Here is an 18,862-nt window from a genome sequence, read left to right on the forward strand (position 1 = left end):
CAAAAAGCAGAAGACAGTAATATGTACTATTGTACTGTATAGGGTGAGTCCCACAGGAAAACACAGTAATAATGTAATGATAATTTCAGTGTTACATTTATTTTCGACAAAGAGAAACAAAACAGTGTGTATTGGAGGCAAATTCTAGGGGAAACTAGTATCTTATTACCAACAATAATGAGAAAGTAAATATATATTATTACTATTACTGAGCAAAAGCTATATTATCAGTTTATAACTACTGAGTAGTTTACTCATTTGAATATCCCAGAGTTGTTTTTCGTAAAAATCTATTCTTGTTTTTTTACAAGTACCCTTCTAAACAAAAGTCCATGGCTTCTAGCTTGAATTACCCTTTGGAATTACGGTGGTTTTAAACTGGATGGATCCAGGCTTTATACATCTCATTGTTAAGTCTAGTTCCATAACGTGGATTTCTGCAGTTAAAGGCAGATAGATAGTTGTACTGGGGGCAGGGGGATGGGGATGGGGGATGACCAAAACAAAAACAACCCATGGTATTTAACCGTTAGTAAAAGTTACACACTTCATTTTAAGACACAATCATTTTTGCACCTACTCTATGACATAAACACTGTGGGAGCTTAGTATTACACTTTCGTGTCTCAACTATTGGAATTTTGTTCTCGTGCTTTGCAAAACATTAGCAAATCCATCAAATGCTCTTTTCTTCTTAACAAAAAACTGGCCCTGTCCTAAATTGGTCTGACGTTTTTGACTGAGTTTTTCATTTGAATTTTGGAGGTTGACAGCTGTTGCAGAATTGTTCTCCGGTCCTGTCAAAGCAGTGTCATCCTCCGTCTTGCTGGAATCGGTGCTTTCGGAGATTGTATTTCCTGTAGTCTTCTGTGGGAATGGACACGAACTGTATCTTGTGCTTTCATTGAAGAAGTATTGTGGGACTGAGAAGGAATATGCATCCTCGTCACTCTGATCCAGTTGGAAATGATCTTCTGTGTTGAAGACTGATTGTGTTTTCCCAGAAGAATGAAGATGCAGCAAATCTGCTGTAAGATTGCAAGACTGCGTTTCTTTGGGCAGACTACAGTTGCTGGTATCCTGTAATTCTGTGTATCCATCACAGTTTTTCTCATTAAAACCTCTTTGCATTTTATCTGCACAAGCCTTAGTTGTGTTCACCTGCTTCCCCTGTGGTAGCAAGTCTTCTTTCTCTGTAATAACTGTAAAATGTTTTTCAGCTGTGTGTTCAGGCAGAGATTGAAGAGATGATTCGTTGCTGGAATGCAGTAGTGATGTTTTTTTAACAATTTCATTCAAACCAATATCAATGGGAGGAGCAAAAATAAAATCATTGTCTTCAGATGTACTCGTGTTTCTTCTTAATGTAATGTCCCCTTCACTGTGATTCTTTTCAGAGGATTTCCTATCTCTGTGCTTGTCTGTACTTCCCTCTGGTGCATCTTCTTTTTGTTCAGTGGGACTGAAGCTGAGGGAATGCTGTGGTTCAATGGGAAGCTGATACAGCTGCAGTTCAGCCTCTTCAGGAGTGTCCTCTGTATCTGTGTCATACGTGGGAGAATGTTTTAATGGAAGTGACGTATTACTAAAATCTCTACTTTGATTGTGGAGAGAATCAGAAATAGGATTTTGTACTGTCGACTCTGCATTAGTAAAAGCATCAAACGTATCAGGAACTTCTTGACTTGAAGAACTAATTGTGTCTGAATCTGACATGCTTACGTGGTCACTACATTTATCAGCGTAAGGTGATGCTGTTTCAGGTGTGGTGGTATCTGATCCATAATTAATAGTGGTTTCAAAATACACATTGTTCTTGTCTTCATTTTTCGTAATATGCTGAAGTTCAGCAGCGATGTTTGGAGACTCTGGCAGTGTTGGGAACTTCTCAGTTCCCCTGTTCGTATTGGCTTCCTCTAGTGACGACTGACAGACTGGCAGGTTGTCACTAACACCAGGTTGTTCCAGTTCAAAGTGTGCTAAAGAACTACAGTCGCTCATTGTGAATGGAGTCCCTTCATCTGAAGAACTATCGCCAAATATATCTGCTGAAGAATCTTTTTCATTTGTACGTTCCATTTTACAGTCGTACTCTGTAAGAGGAGAGTTTTCTATTGTTTGATAGACACTTAAATTCTCAATATTTGTATCTTTCTTGCAGCTGCTGGGTAAAATAAAATCTTGCACATCCCTGGTTATATTTGTGTTGCTGCTTAGACCAAGTTGTTCATCACAGCTTTGCCTTCCAGGCATGAATTTTGTAGTGCTTATGGGTTCATTCTGGGAAACTATGCCTTTTCTTCCCGGAGAATGGGGTGTAGCCTTTGTGATTTCAGACTGCAGCAGACCAGAGTTGTTGCTCACCTTGCTGTTCCTAGAATCTTGTGCAACTGTATGTGTTTGTATTGTGGAAAATGGAAAGCCAGTTTCACCCATGAAGGATAAATCTGAATCTGAAGAGTCGGTGTGATTTGAGTAAGAGTCAGCATTCAGTCTCCTGGGTGCGGGAGGGAACCTGCTCTTCTCTGAGTCTTTATTATTTCCATATTTTGAATCTTTCCATAATGAAATGTCATTACTCATTAATTTTCTTGGTGTTACGTCATTGCTGTTCTTGTAATCTGTCCTTACAGAAGATAGTCCATTATCATCAACTTCTATATTTTCATCATTGCTGATACTAGTTTTGATGTCTGAAAACACTGTTTCTTTCTTCACACTGATCTCATTATTGCTTTGTTTCTGGTACTCTTCAGTATTTGGTGCATGTACACTGCTACCAATGATATTTTCATGCAAAGTAGAAGTTTCTGTAGGAAAAATGCATGTGTTTCTTGAAGAATTCTCATCATAAATGAACAAATTATGCTGTGTATTTGTTGATTTGCTTGCAGAGCGCTCTCTGCTCAAGGTTTCATCTGAAAAAGCTTGATTACAATACGTATGTTCTGAACCTGAATTTTTGTTCCCACGCATGAGTCTCCACAGGCTCAGAAGGTAGGGTCTAGCAAAAGCACCCAGACAAAAAGCACAAATAAACGTAATGAGCACCGAGAGGCAGACAGCCAATGCAAGGTCTTGCTCTGTTCTTCCCTGTCTAAAAACAGTGTTAGTGTCCCGGGCTTTTCTAACCAAAAATGTTGGAACCCTTTCTTTCACCTGTATACTGTAGATGAGATGCTTCTTGTTTGTTGCATTAAAAATACACAAATATAACCCTTCAGCAGTTTTCTCAGCATTATATATCACTAAATTATTCATTTTATCCAGTGTCATATGAGGAAGACTATTATCTTTTGAAATTCTGCCTTTAGGTGTCCACCAAGAGACTCCATTACCTGAAATAAAAGAAAATACAAACTAAATCTTTCTTAACAGTATAAGATACTTGGTTTGCAGGGTCAAGTTATTTCTATAAGAAGATACTCTGATCTAGCTTTGATAATTTTGACTATTTATTATAAAATCCATTTTCTCTTTATCTATTCATAGTCATTTTACATGGTACCAAATAGCTGTTAAACCATCATATATTTCCCTCCCACGTTTGCAACACAGTATGTATGGGGTCTTAATAGCAGACTTTACAAGAAAAATGGCATGGGTGAGGGATGAGGTCACTGAAATTACCTAAGTATGTTCTGGGTCATACTAAAAGCACCCGCTGATCTCCCTCATGGAAGATCCATACTCATAGCCAGCCCTTCTCCAGCATGGCCACGGTCACTGCGTGCAGCTGTGGGATAAAAACTTCAGTAGTTCACTGTCAATGTTTCAACGACTGTGATTTTCCTGTAGTTACTGCTTTGACTGCAGCAAAAAGATTTGAAAACCAAGGGTATTTGTATTTACTGAGCAATTGTTCCAAACTTCAGCTCATGTAGGCCATGGCTGGTTGTTGGCTTCTGGAATATGTTTTGAGGTTTTATGTACACCTTTGCCTTTGGATCTGCTTGCGTTCCCTGTTGAGTTTTGGTGCAATCCAGTGTATTGATTTTAATCCCATGATCAGAGTTTCTGTGACTTTCCTTGTTAATAGACAAAGCAGGTGGCATTTCTGATAGACCCTACATATTTTGATTTGGGGATAAAGTGTTGCAAGGAGAAAGCCTTACCACCTCAAAGTGATATTAGTCCATTAGAGTGAAACCATTTTGCCTAATGGCACGTGACAAATACACCTTCTGCTCTTAAGTTTGGTCTTAGTTTTCCTTCTGCATGGGAAGTCTTAGCTCTGTAGATTTTGTCACTTTTACCTCAAGTGCTCTGTATTAACTGTAAATGCTGAATTCATTTCCTAAGTGAACCGTGTGCTACAGTAGCTGTACTTCTTTGGAAGAAATACAAATCCTTTCCCTTGCAAATAAACTTTCATTTAATTTTGCTATAATTGAATACTAGAAAAACTTTGTATCCTTCTCCATTTTCTGTGTGCCCCAGATGTGCCACCCCACTATTCGGTCCTTTGTTTGCATTCCAAAATTAACTGGCAAATTTGCAACGTACTACTTACTGAAATTTATTTGTGTATAATTTGGCATCGCTTACTAGTTTAATGTAAGGAAGGAGATAAAGACTTTTTTGGGGAAATGTGACTTTTAAAATATTCTAACCAGTATACTTTCTAATGAAATAATTTGCATGGTAAATTGTTGTTCAGTTATTTTTAAAAAGCATCTTTAGAAATCCACTTTTAAAACCAGATTTCTGTGATCATTCTGCATGCATTTGGATTTTAGCGGCATATGGATGGAGTCCCTGTTTTACATACCCCTTGTGTTGTCCAAGTTGCAGTTTAGCACCAATGTCTTCCCTGTTGGGATTACGGCCCTCTTGAGCAAAACACGGTCGCTGCAGTTTAAATGGAAACTTGAAAGATGGAGCAGAGGTTTCTCTGAGTTGTTGGCAGGTTTATTGTATGAAATACTCAATCTTTTCCTCGTGGAGTCAAAAAGAAAATGAAATAAATGTTTGAAAGCATTTAGTCTGCAGTTAAATATCCAGGCATTATTTGACAAATCCACTTCAAGTTGAAAGAAGTTCAGACTGAGTAATATCTGTGGTAGAGGGGTTGTCAGAGCATTTTCACGGAGATCCACAACCTATTTGGAAAGAATTCAGGATTAATTTGATAAGCCTTACAACGGAATCTTAATTGCAATATCAACAATAACATTTATTTTAGTATACAAGCACTTTTGCAGTTATAGGAACAATACATCTGGTTAGGATTTCAAGAATATTGTTCTAAACCTTTTAATTTAAATGAAAGTTTAAATTGTGGTATATTTAGAATTCTCCTGTTGTAGACTACCTCTGTGTGAATGGGAAGCCGCAGGGTTCTCACCATGGAAGGGATGGGGGTAGAAAAGGATGTGTGCGTGTATAAGCCAGTTATGGATTGGTTTCTGGCATAGATAAGTGGTGAATTTATGGTTATATTTTGTATATTTACAAGTGTGTGTGTTTTCCTATATATGAAAAGCAAATACATATTTTATAAAAATAATGATTATTTTCAGCACTTGCTTTAGTTTTTATAACTGTATACTAATATAAAAAAGACCAATATAATAATGCTGAATAGTTGATAATTAATATCTTTAATGGTGATTAACACAAAACATTGAAACAGTTGTAATATTGCTTTACAACCTGTAATTTGTTGAGATCCCTGAAGGCGTCTGGGTGAATTTTAGTTATCTTGTTGTTTTGCAAGTCAATGTCCTTCAGCTGTGAACAGTTTTGAAAATCATTCAGATCAATCTGTTGTATGCCATTGGATGACATATGGACAGTTTGTAAAGACTGCAGCAGGCCTAGTCCTAGGAAGAACAAAACTATTTTACATTTCATGTTCTTGTTTTCCCAATTGCATCAAGTGGCTTTTTAAAATTCTTTGCAACAAAATTCCTTCCATTCCCATCTATTGCAACGAGTAGCTGCAGGCTTTGAGTTACTATGCCTTTCCTATTCAGTGGTTGTCCCATTCTAAAAGTTGAGTAGCATCAACAGCAGGCACGCTAATACATTCATAATCAATGCATGTTTTAAAAATTCACATCTCCATAAAAGCAGTAACATTCCTTCGTGCTATCAAATTTATTCCGACTGTGATTTCTGTACTTTGAGCACGCTTCTCTGGAGAACTGGAGGTAGGAAAGGAGGAATGTGGAAAGGGTGGAATATACTCAGTTTGTAAAATCCAAATATGTTAATTGTAAATAAAAGATGGAGATGCAAAAGGTGATACAGTATCTCCTATTCATTGCCATCTGCAAGTTCACGGGAGTTTTTCATATGTGGAATTATTTGAACTATATTCATAGGATGTAAACCTGACTGAAAACAAAAACATGTTGTTGCTAATGCTTGTCTGCCTGTGAATTATCAAGCGTGACAGTGTATTTTTCAGGATATCCTAGTCACGACAGCATCTGCCTTGCATAAGTAGCCCTTCTGAATGCTGGAGATACCTCATTTTTCTTAGGGGCTGTGCAGGCAGCCCCCAAAGCTCCAGCCTGCAAGTTGCAGGGGGAAGGCAGGCGCTTGAACACTCAGCATCACCACAGTTTGTAACAGCTCAATCTAACTCTAAAGTGATTTTTGATCATGCAGCATTATTGAGAAGCTACTCGTTCTCCTTGAAAATTTTCCCCTTGGTGTCATCTGGTTTACCGGAAATCTCTTATTCCAGTTTGCTGTTCTGTTTGCTGAGTAATTGATCTTTGGGTTTATTGTGAAAAGCAGAGGGAATGATTCATCCCTGCTGTAAAACTAGAGGTAGCTGACAGGAAAGGCATTCAGAAGTTCCAGCGGTTCGGAAATTCTTCCTTGCACCTGCATGAAGAATTGTAGTTTGGATGCTTCCCTGAAGCTAAATTTGTGCCAAAAATACACACTGGTATGGCAGCAGTGGGGAGCGGCCTGACACCTGGGGTGGCGGTTGTGAGAAGGGCTTCTCTGTGGCTGAACCCCTCCGCTTTAGAAATTCAGTTTGTGTTTTCTTACCAGAGCTTAATAACTAGAATATTAGTGAAGTATTTTGGAGGAGGAAAATAAAGTTCTGAACATGTATTTAAATGAACATAGGATTTAAGTATAGCTTGAAGCATGGTGGTACGATGCATAGCAGTTTGACTTTTAACTGTTAAAAATTGAGTCTCTGATAGGAAAGGGTTGATCTGTCTGACCCACTGAGGCATCCTATAATGTGTAGTTGTATTTATCTATCAAAACAAATCAAATCTGCATCAGTGTGTGTGTGCGTGTATATATATATATATACACACACACTCTCTACATGGGAACCTTACAGATCCTACAAAATAATTAAGCGAAATGGTTTCCTGCATGCCAGAGAATTATTAGTATCAAAAAATGAGAAAAATAAAACTTCAAAGAACCTGTGTAGATGCAAAATTATTCCCTTTGTCTGACTTTGTAAGGTAAGTGAGGTTTTGGTTTGCCCCCCCGCCCCTTTTTCAAAATCTAGACCTGATGAATCTGATTATGTTATCAGAGATTAATTCAATTCAGCAAACAATATATGGGATAGTGTTGCTAATACTGCAGCTTCTGCTTCATTTAAACAGTTTGGACAATGTGAATCATCTGTTTATGATGACAGAGGCCGTCATAAAAGGCTACGATGCCTAGCATAGTTCAGTGACTAGCGAACACTTTCTAAAAGTCTATCGAAACCTTACAGCCCTCTCTTCTTACTGGAAGGTGTCACTTTGGTTGGCTCTCGGCTGGCATAGAGCAAAATTGTTTTGACTGAACAAAATATATTTTCCTGTCTTTGTGAAATACTGAAATTGGAGCAAGTTTTATTTAAAAGAGTATTGACTTTCTTCTGAAGAGTAGTATGAAATTTATTATCTGTAATTTTCTTGATGTTAAGGTTAATGACTGGGTTGTGGAGGCTGGTGTTTTTCCAAAGATCCTTACTTCCCTTCCTATACAAGGAAAAATGCTGCTTGGGCTCTCAAAGGATAAATTTGGTTATATTTGACTGACATTAAGGCATTACAATTGCAAAGACTGTATAAAAAAACCCAACCTAATCCGAAACAACCCGTTTGCTTCAGGCTCTGTATTTGCACACAGGTGGAACTTTCCCTCACCTTAAGTATAACTAAATGAGATAGTCGCATTCTGAATTCAGTAAGATGTACCAAATCATACCCAAAACCAACTTACCCCTTGGGAGCGAGGTCCTTAAAGATTTTGAAAGCTTACCTCTTGGAACTGTATCAAGATTATTTCTTTCAACTGACAATACTTTCAAAGCAGGCAGAAGGCGATCGACTTTTCCGTACTTTTTAGACCCATGTGCAGGCGTAGGTATGTCCAGTGTGAGGGTGTGGATGGCATTACCATTGAGGTTTAGAGTTTCTAATACCAGTAAATTTCTACAAGTAGTTAAGGAGAGTTCAGAAATCAGGTTGTTACTAAGATTCAGGTGTTTTAGCATCCATTTTTCATTTCTTCCATCAGTGCACAGAAGAGTTTTAATATTATTATAACTAAAATCAGCCGTTATTGCTGTTTGTGATATATCTTCTGGAATAGTAGATATTCCGGTAAAAGAACAATTCAGTAAGAACTCCCCATCCCACTGGCAGTCTGAATGGTGATGTGTATGAAGAAGAACGTGCTGTGACTTGGCTTCCACTGATCCAGGAAGATTAAAGAAAAGGACCACAGCTATGACACTCAAATGAAGGTTATCCATAGTATCTATATGTAAAATGTAAACTTACGGTAAGTTCAGTATAACAAGAGTTACACAGAAAGCGGAAATACTTTGACATTAAAAAAAAGATCAACACTAAACAAATACCCAAAGCATTACCAATGTTCTGCCTTAAACATTCAGTTTTGGAGTCTTAGGTATTTTTCAAAAAGAACATTCATAAACTGTTAACCTTCGCCCTCCCTCCACCTCTCCCAAAAAACACTCCAAACCTTTTCTTTCTTTTCCAGCCCTTCGGTCAAGAAATACAGCTTCTCAGGAACTTGTGAACTAACAACAGTGGAGACTTTTGAACTCTGCTTCAGGTATCATACGCAATTACCACTGAGCAAAGTCCACCAGATACAATCCATGACGAACAGATGTGGAATGATTTTCATATTTACAGTTAATAGAATACTAGTTTCCCTGTCAATAACACAACAATATGTTTTTAATGAAAAACTATGTTCTTACAAATAACACTTCTGAACCACAGCTGCATCTCAGAATTTATTGTTTCATTTCAAAACAAAGATTAGAAATTCAATTGTCTTTCACCTATTGAAACAACCACCACCTTTACATACACTGAGAACTCCTCACATGTAAGTTGTTTCAAAGTACCCAGTATGGTATTTTACACAGAGGCATGTAGAATGTACCTTAAACACACAGAACCTTAAATGCATCTGTGTGATTGAAATAAATAATGTGCCACACAATGTTTTAAATACGCATAGAAAAACGTACCTTAGGCAGTTAGAAGATAAACAGAAAAATGCACAACACAGGGCATGTGTGGTGCCAACATTTCTCAAACTGTGTAGTGAAGGCAACAAAATATATTAACAATACATAAATAGTGGCTAACAAATTGATCATTTATTTCATTTGGTATTTGTATGATCGGTTTTGCTATGTTTTGACAAAAAATCGAGACTTCAAAACCAATTCTCCAGACCATGATTTAAGAGTACCTTTGTGACAAATCTTTCAGCTATGTTGCATACAGTATTTTAAAAAGAATTCTTGATAATTACAAGAATCCAATACTAACATATAGGCATGTCAGTATTAACCAGAGAAGAGCTTTAACATGCTCTTTGTGTGTAATCTACTTGACCGACGCAGTATCTATCATTTTCAAGATCTATTTCAGCTTTGAAGACACTGCTGCTTATACGTTTATACATGCATATATATATATTTATATATATAAAAATAAAGTGACAAACTTCCATTAGCATGAGAGTGAAAATTCTAAAAATGTTATAGTTTATTTCCTCCTCTTAACGGTAAGAGATACTAATTGAAGCAGTACTTAGCAGCAAAGATGTGTGCACATTTTCAGCAAAATGTGTGTTGAAGTGGTTAATAAATATTAACTCTAGTAAACCTATGAAGTTCATGAAGGCAGTATGCAAAATTTTAAGTACTTTCCCATAATCTTTAATGTGAGCAATTCAATGGCCTTTGCTATGTTTTATTCTGTTTATTCTGTTGTTGTTAGAACAGCTCTGCTGCTGTCCGCCCCCCAAAACCCCAACAACTACTGAGCATCAAAATGTGGCTTTGCCTTTGAGCAATGATGGAAACGTGACCCCTCTGACCTCCTGCGTGGTGTAATGCCTGACCTAAGCATCCTCCTCTAGAAATCACTTCCACCCATACACATCCTGCATGAGGACTTACTGACTTCTAGTAAATACAGGAATTGGGACCTTGGACACAAAGTTCTTGTTGCAGCAGGTGCTGATTTGTATTTTGTGGAATTCTATGTACTTTGAGAGCTATAAAAACAAGGGTAGATAGTTTATCTTCCCATCACAAATGACCAATTCTGAAGTTCATGTGTAACATTTGCATAACATTTAGAAAGAGAAGTGTGTGCCTATCTAGAAAAACTTGTCAAAAAGCTACTTGCAAAGTCACCTTCGTGGCCTCCATTATTAAGGTTACTTGATGCTACTGCAAAACAAAACTATTTTAAACTGAAGAAATACATGGGGTGGGGAAAGGAGGAATCTTATAATGAGCTGGTCTATTTTTAGTACAGAACACCTTACCTCTGCAAAAGCAGTTACAAGGCTAGAATAGTTTCTATAAGGCCCCAGTTCACCATAGACACAGTTTCACTGTTTTCAAATTTAGATATTCACATGTATTTACTCTTCTGTCATAGGATCCAATACCATCACATTTAGAATTATAGACCTGCAGTTTAACTTCAGGATTTAATTCTGAGGTTCAGTGCATCAGTACTGATATTTAAGGGGAAAAAGAGATCTGATCTCAGATGCTGCTGCAAGTCATGCTTTAGATTATTACCTGTTGAATAATGGATTCATACACTGTTCACATTAAAGCACCCAGAAAAACATTTTTTTTGGGTAGTGAGCAAGTTTTAAGTACATCTTTAAAAATGTACTTCTAATATAAACACGTTTTATAAATACTTCACATAAATTAAACAACTGTAGAATGCCTAAACTGCACAGATAGAATGGGACCTCAAGCAACACTTCAATAATCGCAAGACTATTTAAAAATTGAAGTTACATTTCCACACTTGATATTACTTTGCAAATATTATTTATGCTAGCATCATTTTTTTTTTAACTACATGAGAATGTATGGCAGAAATAATGCAATATTTTAAAGTGAATATGCGAATACCCCTCTCGTAGTACACATATGGTAAACCACATAATTTTGGGGGAAATCATTATATCAATCTTTGGCAAGAAATGAAGAGAAGACAAAAATATGCCACTTCAGCCATCCTAGGCAAATCCACTTCCAAGAACAAATCGACATTCCTGTTGGAAGTACTTCAGATGACAGTTGTGTTCTCAGCCACCCTCATGGTGTTGGGATGTAGGACAAAAACCTCCTCTAAAAGCAACTGAAGGCAGTCAAGATTGTTGCTAAGATCACGTTCTTTAAATATATTCTACTGATCCCAATTCAGGAACGTACTTCAGTATGCATGTAGACTGAAAGTTTACTAAATCAGTGCCACTATTACAGCTAACAGGATGATGACATAATACTGCTGAACCTAACAGCCTTCACTTAAAAATATTATATAATAAATGTTAGTATAAACTGCTGTAAAAACAGAAATCCTTGAAGGCATGCAATTACTTCATACAAATATATGTAAACACAAAAGAGAACTCTCCTGCTAGTGGTTTGTGTTTTAGTGCGTGGCTCCACATGGATTGACAGAAGTCTGACAACCCATGTTATAACCTGTCACCTGAACCTTGAACAGTGTCCCATCCGCACACATACAGAGCTTGAAGCGCAGCCAGTTGCCGTTATTGAACTGCTCCCCATAAGAAGAACTTGGCAGTCGCGATGGGCTGACCATCACAGTTCCATTCAGGATAATGCTGTTTTCCTATTAAGAGGGAGAAAAAAAAGTACAACTTCTGATTTAAACAAGGCAGGTTGTTTTTGAAAAGGACAAGCTGGTTTAACGAATAAATGACATCTTTAGGATAGCTGTAGAAATCAACAGAATAAAAAAAAGTACATATAACAAGGTTTCATTTTTTAATTAAATTTGTGAATAATGCCCATGACTTTCTCAATTATAGTCAGCAACATACTTTGCTGTTCCAGTGGTAGATCGATATTGAGAGAGACAGCAGTAGTGTGGCTTTTCACTTTACAGGCCTATTAGCAAATGCACTAAATCTAAAAATATGGACATGAAATGGGAACCAGTGTTCGAATTCATACATGACATTCATTCACACATGAAATAAAAGTGCATGTATTTTTTTTTTTTTTTATGCTCCTTTAACCTTTTCCATCATTCCATATGCCCCGCAATCCTAAAAATCTCTAAAAATCTTAAATGAATGCTGGCGAGTCTTACTGTGGCAACGCAGAAGGTAGCACTCCTAACTGTATGCTCTGTTCCTTTGTCAAAGGTTGCTGACCCCAGTAAAGCCTCCAGAAGAGAAGATGAATTCTCTTTGGTATTTGTTTCAGTGCAGAGGCCAATAGCTTAGCTTTAATTGCATCGTGGGTTTTTAGCATCTAAAAAGTAGTAAATTGTTGTTACCTAAAAACTACTGAGCCACTAATTAACAGCAAAGTAATATGCCACCTTTTACAATCCTACTAAATACACTGACTGCAACTAAACTGTTATGCATGGCTACTTTATATAAAATTTGAAACCATATAAAGCTACATCAATTTATTATCAGCCTGAATTTGAAACTAAGCTGTCCAAAAAATGCTGATTTGAAATACTTACTGCTTTAAGTTCCATGTTACCCCCCATTCGAAACTCAATGGTCTTGCCTGTGATGAAAACACCTTCGTTTCCACGGACAATAGCACGGCCATCGACCTTTATGTTTAGATCACTGGTTGCATTGCTGGTAATCTAAGAACATAAACAAAAAGAGTGCATTACAGATCAATGAAGATGTGTCACTTGGGTTTGTCTGAGTAACTTTAATTACCTTAAAAATATTGCTACACAAGTTAGTAAAAAACTTCAATGTACTTTTTGCCCTTCTGCCATTATGCCTATGAAGCTTCTGCCCATTTGTTATTTTCCACATTCACATTTAAAAACAAGGATTACTTAATTTTGGAAGGTATATAAAATAGCTTATTTTTGCAATAAAAATAACAATTCATATAACAATTTTATGGGATACACAGTGAACGCTCATAGCAAATATAGGCTTCCTGTTAGGACTGCTTATGTAAACTTACTCCTCTGTTTTCATTTAATCTGTTCCTCCTATATATTTATAGGTTTGGATTTTTTTTTTCCTGGAACATACTATTTAATTGATAGCCTTGCAGAGGAAGCATGAAGAAGAGCAAAACAAATTCTCTTTGTCCTTTACAGGATTGATCAATGCTTCCTAAGGCACACTCAACCCTCTATAATATAAACTACTGATACTACTCTACTAATGTTATACAAAAGAACTATGCACTGTACTCTACCTGTAAAGCTTTTGTTATGAGAGATGATATCCAAGAAAGAAAGTTTAGTCTGACATTAAGATCAACATTTTAAATGTACACACACCAACATTTAGGTTTTTTAGTTTTCTGATAAATAAAGCATATTTAATGTAGAAACCAAACTAAGAACTTGTTTAACCTAGAAGCCGTGAACTGACACAACTCTTACAGTGTTGTGATTGTTCTCTACACTTTTACTCAGACTTCTGAAATTCTGACTGTATTAACATTTATCTCCAATAGAGGCAAAATGATACATGAAGTTCTGGTAATTATTTTTTTAAGATCTTACTAGAAACAGAGAAGCTTTTCATGGAAATTTTATTTCTGAAACAGCTATCCCTGCACAAATGGATAAATGCTTAGCTGTCATGGTTTAACCCCAGCCAGCAACTAAGCACCACGCAGCCGCTCACTCACTCCCCCCCCACCCAGTGGGATGGGGGAGAAAATTGGGAAAAGAAGTAAAACTCGTGGGTTGAGATAAGAACAGTTTAACAGAACAGAAAAGAAGAAACTAATAATGATAATGATAACAATAATAAAATGACAGCAATAATAATAAAAGGATTGAAATATACAAATGATGCACAGTGCAATTGCTCACCACCCGCTGACCGATGCCCAGTTAGTCCCTGAGCGGTGATGCCCCCCGCCCCCACTCCCCCCAGTTCCTATACTAGATGTGGCGTCACACGGTATGGAATACCCTGTTGGCCAGTTTGGGTCAGGTGCCCTGGCTGTGTCCTGTGCCAACTTCTTGTGCCCCTCCAGCTTTCTCGCTGGCTGGGCATGAGAAGCTGAAGAATCCTTGACTTTAAACATTACTTAGCAACAACTGAAAACATCAGTGTTATCAACATTCTTCTCATACCTAACTCAAAAACATAGAACTGTATCAGCTACTAGGAAGGCAATTAACTCTATCCTAGCTGAAACCAGGACATTAGTAAAAAGACACACAGGCCTAATTGGCATGGTATTCCAGATATTACACTCATTTAATGATGTCAGTTTTCATTTCTGTTCCAATTTTTAGGATGATTTACATTTTCAGAGCTGCATTTTTAGCTACATGTAGTCAAATTTCTAAATATGCTTGAAAGATCAGATTAGTAAACTTTTTTTCTTATTCTACAACTAAGGCAGTTCTGTAATAAGCTTTTAAAAAAGTAAGTGGTAGTTAAAAGAGACATACCCTCTCTGTAGAGGCCTTTTGTACATTCAAGATTTTAACTCCATTTGGCAGATGAAACTCATGAGTTTCATAGTCTGTGCTGAACAAGGTATTTTGTGTCCGTGGGTCAACAAATTCCATGCCAATATCGCTGGTAATAGAAGTTTTGTCTTTTTCCACACTAAGCTTGGTTGTTCCTTGCTGAAACACAATCTTCAGAAACAAAGTCATGAAATTAATGATGTTTCAAATATAATGTTTATTAATACTGTGAATGTAATTCCATAGTGTTGCTCACAAACTTTCAATTCATGATATAACTTACAGGCTGATTATTTCCAGTGATCACCAAATCTTCATTACGTCTGCCTCCTACAGTGCTTTTATATAATGGATGTATCACGCCCATGTCAGAAACTTGCTTAAACCGCAACAAGCCACTCTCATGGAACTCCATACTGTCACAACCATTGGGACCAATTCGAATCACTGCCCAGATAACTAGCGTAATCTGAAAGAGAAACACACATTTTCAAAGATTACTTTGATCGTTTGGATCTTCTCACAACAAGTATTGCATTAACTAGATGTTTTGAAAGAATTATTAATGCTAGTGTTCAAGTGAGCTTTAGGTGTGCATTTACTTTAGTCTGTTTAATTCCTACTGGAAACATCAGAACACATTTAATTATGAAAAGCATTTTGCATGATTTTTAGACTCATCTGAAATGTTAACTGAAATAATTAGTATATACATAAAAATATATATACATTTGAAATTAAATGACATCCATAATTTAATCTTTTTCCTGTTTAAGGGTAACCATGGTATCATTAGCTAAACAAACTTCCTGAACAAAGTAGCTCAGCTCAGGATATACTTACCCTTGAACTACAAGAAAGCACCTTCACAGGTGGATGTCCAATTATGAAAAACAATTCACTACTTCTCATTGATCAAGCAATAAAAAGGTGGTAGTTACAACAATGAAGGTTTAAAGTGCAGTGGCTGATTAATTCTGAATGCTCACGTGCAGCTCTGTTATTACATGTAAAATGTTTCTGGCATAACAGTTTATCCCAGATGTATTTGTACTGTGCTAATAACACTTTGCACATTTGCTGTTACTGGGTTTTGGGAACGGAGAGACACTTTCAAGGTTCCTAATTCTGTGTTGCATAAATGGTAGGTTCCTTGCTGGAACCATGATAACCGAAATAATCATGACTGAATTTACAAGATTATTCCATCTAATCTTGCTCAGACTACAAAAGAACAAAAAAGAAAGGAGAAAAAATGAGAAATCTCCTTCAGTACATTTTAAGTCCTTCTCAGCCATACTGGAATAAGTTTTATTTCTCCAATAAACCATCAAAATGAAATATGTCCTAATGTTGCTTACAGCCTAAGTATTATACTCACAATCAGATTGATGACAGCCAAAATAAAAAGAAGAACAATCACACAAATGGCCAAGTTGCCTTTCCTGCCACGTAACCCTGTCTTATGGAGACGGTCTTCATCGATTGGAATGTATCCCGCTTTGAAGTTACTGTTGTGCTCCTTATTAACGTTCCTGCGTTCCACAGCCTTCTCTCGCATAGACTTCTTCACCGGGCCATTAGAACTTTGCTATAATACAAAGCATGGATTACCTGTTAAAAGGCATGTAAATCCCCTGAAATGACACACATATAAGTGTGCAAAAAATAGAAATCTGAACAACTAGTGAAATATATTAGATATTATGCTCAATATTATATTTTGGTTTGCCACTCTGTACTTAGAATACACATTTACAACCACTGCAATCTCTGCTAATGCAATGACTAAAATTAAAATCCAGATATTTTCAGACAATATGCTTTTATATCAAGTTTTTACCTCTTGGGGACAATACAGGACATAATCCTGCAGGTCATTTACCAGTACACAGGATTTTAGTTCCCTCCATGCTAATGGGGGCTAGACTCTCAATGAGTCTATCCAAAAGGAGCATGGTGGATATGGCTTTTAAGTTAGTTTGATAGCACAGGGTTTGCATTCAACTTCTATTGCTTGCATGCAGCATTAAGAAAAATACTGTAAGGCTTTAAACTTGGCATGGGGAACTTGGCCAGCCTAGCTTTATTTAATCATTTGAAGTTACTAGATTGCAAGGGATATCCGGTGAATGTAACAAATTAACATGTAGAGGAAACTCTTGTGGATATTCATAGGGAAAATAAACCTTTGATGTATTTTTGTAACTTTGTCCAAAATTTTGTTCCACCTCCCTGGAATGGAACAGGTTGCTATTTAAGTGTTCAATTCTTGAAAGACAGGGCTTGATCTTTTTGATGGGAGTATTTGTTTGTCTGAAATGAATCCCGCGAAGCTGCACCTTAAGCTTACTGCACTTGCATGTGTCTACACTGATGCAGTGGGTAAAACTGTCTTGTTTTCTTCTGTTGCCGAAGAACAAGGAAATGGTGTTGAGAAAGGTGCTTGACCTGAACAGGTTTATGGAGGGCTTCCTCGATGATGTTCTGAAAGCCACTGTAACCCTGCACAAACTCAGAACTGGCCAGGAAGGGAAACCGAGGGATGAGGTCTGTGCTCTGGAGAAAACACAAATCTTGTACAGCAGGACACTAAGTTTCTTGTCCTGACGATAGCGTGTTCTTGAAAGGATGTGACGGTGAGATAAAACTCCAAGGTAGTTTTTTCACCTGGTAAGGCAGCACAACAGAAGACAGCGCCAGGACTGGGAGAACATGGCTAAAACGGTGACTGCTGGAACAAACGCTGGAGCATCCACGCAGAACTAGACAGTGCTTCCTATGGCACCCGAGATAAGGCTGGTACAGCACCCCGCAGGCATCTGGGGCTTCCTACCCACTGCTGCCGCCGGCGCAGACGCACATACACAGGCTCACGCTGATTAAAAGGCCCGTGGAGGTGCAGGAGCTCCTGAAAGACGAGCCCTTCCTCCAACAGCTCGGTTCTTCTTCCTCCGGCTTGCGCGGCGCTGACAGAGTCCCCGTCCCACCCCTCCGACGGGGTGACAGTGACACCCCTTTCGACAAATTTAGCTTTTGTTCCCGCGTGAGACCTCGGATGCTGAGCCCGGATCCGAGCTTCAGCTTTATTTATACACTGCCGCTGGGTTACCATACTCGTGCCAGCACGACGGGACGACTGACGGCGCAGTCCCATAAATACCGACCGCACCGACCAGCTGCCTTCCGCGTCACCAACTAGCGGCAACGGCCTGTTTACGCAAGACAGTTACATTCCTGTGCAGAAATGCCAGAACACTTTATTTCGAAAGCACAAAGCGTTCTTCTTTGTCAGGGGTTCTGCGTCTGCGGGCTGGACGGCGCATCGCCGGGCTTTAGTAACGCGTCCCGCCCCGACAGCGGGCTCGGGCTGCCTCTCCCCCGCAAGGCAAAGGCCGTCCTTCCCGGACAGCGCCGGGCGCGGCTCGGAAACGCCGTCCAAGCGCCGTCTCTGCCCTCCCCGGTTGGTGCAGGCGGTGGGGAGCCAGGGCGACGGGGGCGGCCCGCCGCCACCCCGCACTCCCGCCGCGCCGCGCCGCAGGGCTCCGGCAGCAAACCAGCCTCGGCAACCGACGCGAAAATGGCGCCCCCGCCCGAGCGCCCCCTCCACGAGCAGCGCCCCTCGACCGGAGCAGCTGCTCGGGCGGCTGGCCGCGGCCCCGCGGGCGGCGGGACGGGCATCGCTCCACCCTCGCCCCGGCGGGGACGGCCCCGCCGCCTCCCCGTGCCTGCATCTCGGTGAGGACAGACCTGCTCGGAGGCGGCCGCCGCCATCTTCCTCCGCCGCCGCTGCCGCCGCCGCTGCCGCCGCCGCCGCCGCCGCGGAGGCGCCGGCGGGCGCCCCCTTGCGGCGCGGGGAGGGAGGCGGCCGTGGGCGAGCTCGGTGCCGCTCC

General features: G+C 39.0%; 2 protein-coding genes across 2 annotated transcripts; both read right to left on the bottom strand.

Moving 5' to 3' along the window:
- Window positions 1–328: 328 nt before the first annotated feature.
- On the bottom strand, window positions 329–9,024 carry LRRC66 (leucine rich repeat containing 66). Its single transcript, XM_030022063.1, has 4 exons — window positions 8,245–9,024; window positions 5,656–5,825; window positions 4,772–5,102; window positions 329–3,338 (listed from the first exon to the last, which is right to left on the bottom strand). The coding sequence occupies exons 1-4, from the start codon at window positions 8,738–8,740 to the stop codon at window positions 631–633; spliced, it is 3,705 nt and encodes a 1,234-aa protein (XP_029877923.1). The 5' UTR covers window positions 8,741–9,024; the 3' UTR covers window positions 329–630.
- Window positions 9,025–9,240: 216 nt separating this feature from the next.
- SGCB (sarcoglycan beta) lies at window positions 9,241–18,840 on the bottom strand. Its single transcript, XM_030022108.2, has 6 exons — window positions 18,720–18,840; window positions 16,351–16,560; window positions 15,253–15,438; window positions 14,949–15,140; window positions 13,020–13,151; window positions 9,241–12,149 (listed from the first exon to the last, which is right to left on the bottom strand). The coding sequence occupies exons 1-6, from the start codon at window positions 18,741–18,743 to the stop codon at window positions 11,946–11,948; spliced, it is 948 nt and encodes a 315-aa protein (XP_029877968.1). The 5' UTR covers window positions 18,744–18,840; the 3' UTR covers window positions 9,241–11,945.
- Window positions 18,841–18,862: the final 22 nt, after the last annotated feature.

This window comes from Aquila chrysaetos, chromosome 1 (genome assembly GCF_900496995.4).
Source record: "Aquila chrysaetos chrysaetos chromosome 1, bAquChr1.4, whole genome shotgun sequence".
NCBI classification, from domain to species: domain Eukaryota; kingdom Metazoa; phylum Chordata; class Aves; order Accipitriformes; family Accipitridae; genus Aquila; species Aquila chrysaetos.

Bases quoted from the DNA above. Each gene is read 5' to 3' on its own strand.
- SGCB (XM_030022108.2), bottom strand. From the start codon at position 18,743: ATGGCGGCGGCCGCCTCCGAGCAG. The intron at 15,439-16,350 runs GTGAGTATAATA...TTTCTCTTTCAG, and splicing joins TGGCTGTCATCAATCTGATT to ATTACGCTAGTTATCTGGGC. The intron at 15,141-15,252 runs GTAAGTTATATC...TTGTTTCTGAAG, and splicing joins TCACTGGAAATAATCAGCCT to ATTGTGTTTCAGCAAGGAAC.
- LRRC66 (XM_030022063.1), bottom strand. From the start codon at position 8,740: ATGGATAACCTTCATTTGAGTGTCATAGCTGTGGTCCTTTTCTTTAAT. The intron at 5,826-8,244 runs GTAAGCTTTCAA...TGTTCTTCCTAG, and splicing joins TCTTGATACAGTTCCAAGAG to GACTAGGCCTGCTGCAGTCT. The intron at 3,339-4,771 runs GTATGTAAAACA...CTTTTATTTCAG, and splicing joins CAACTTGGACAACACAAGGG to GTAATGGAGTCTCTTGGTGG.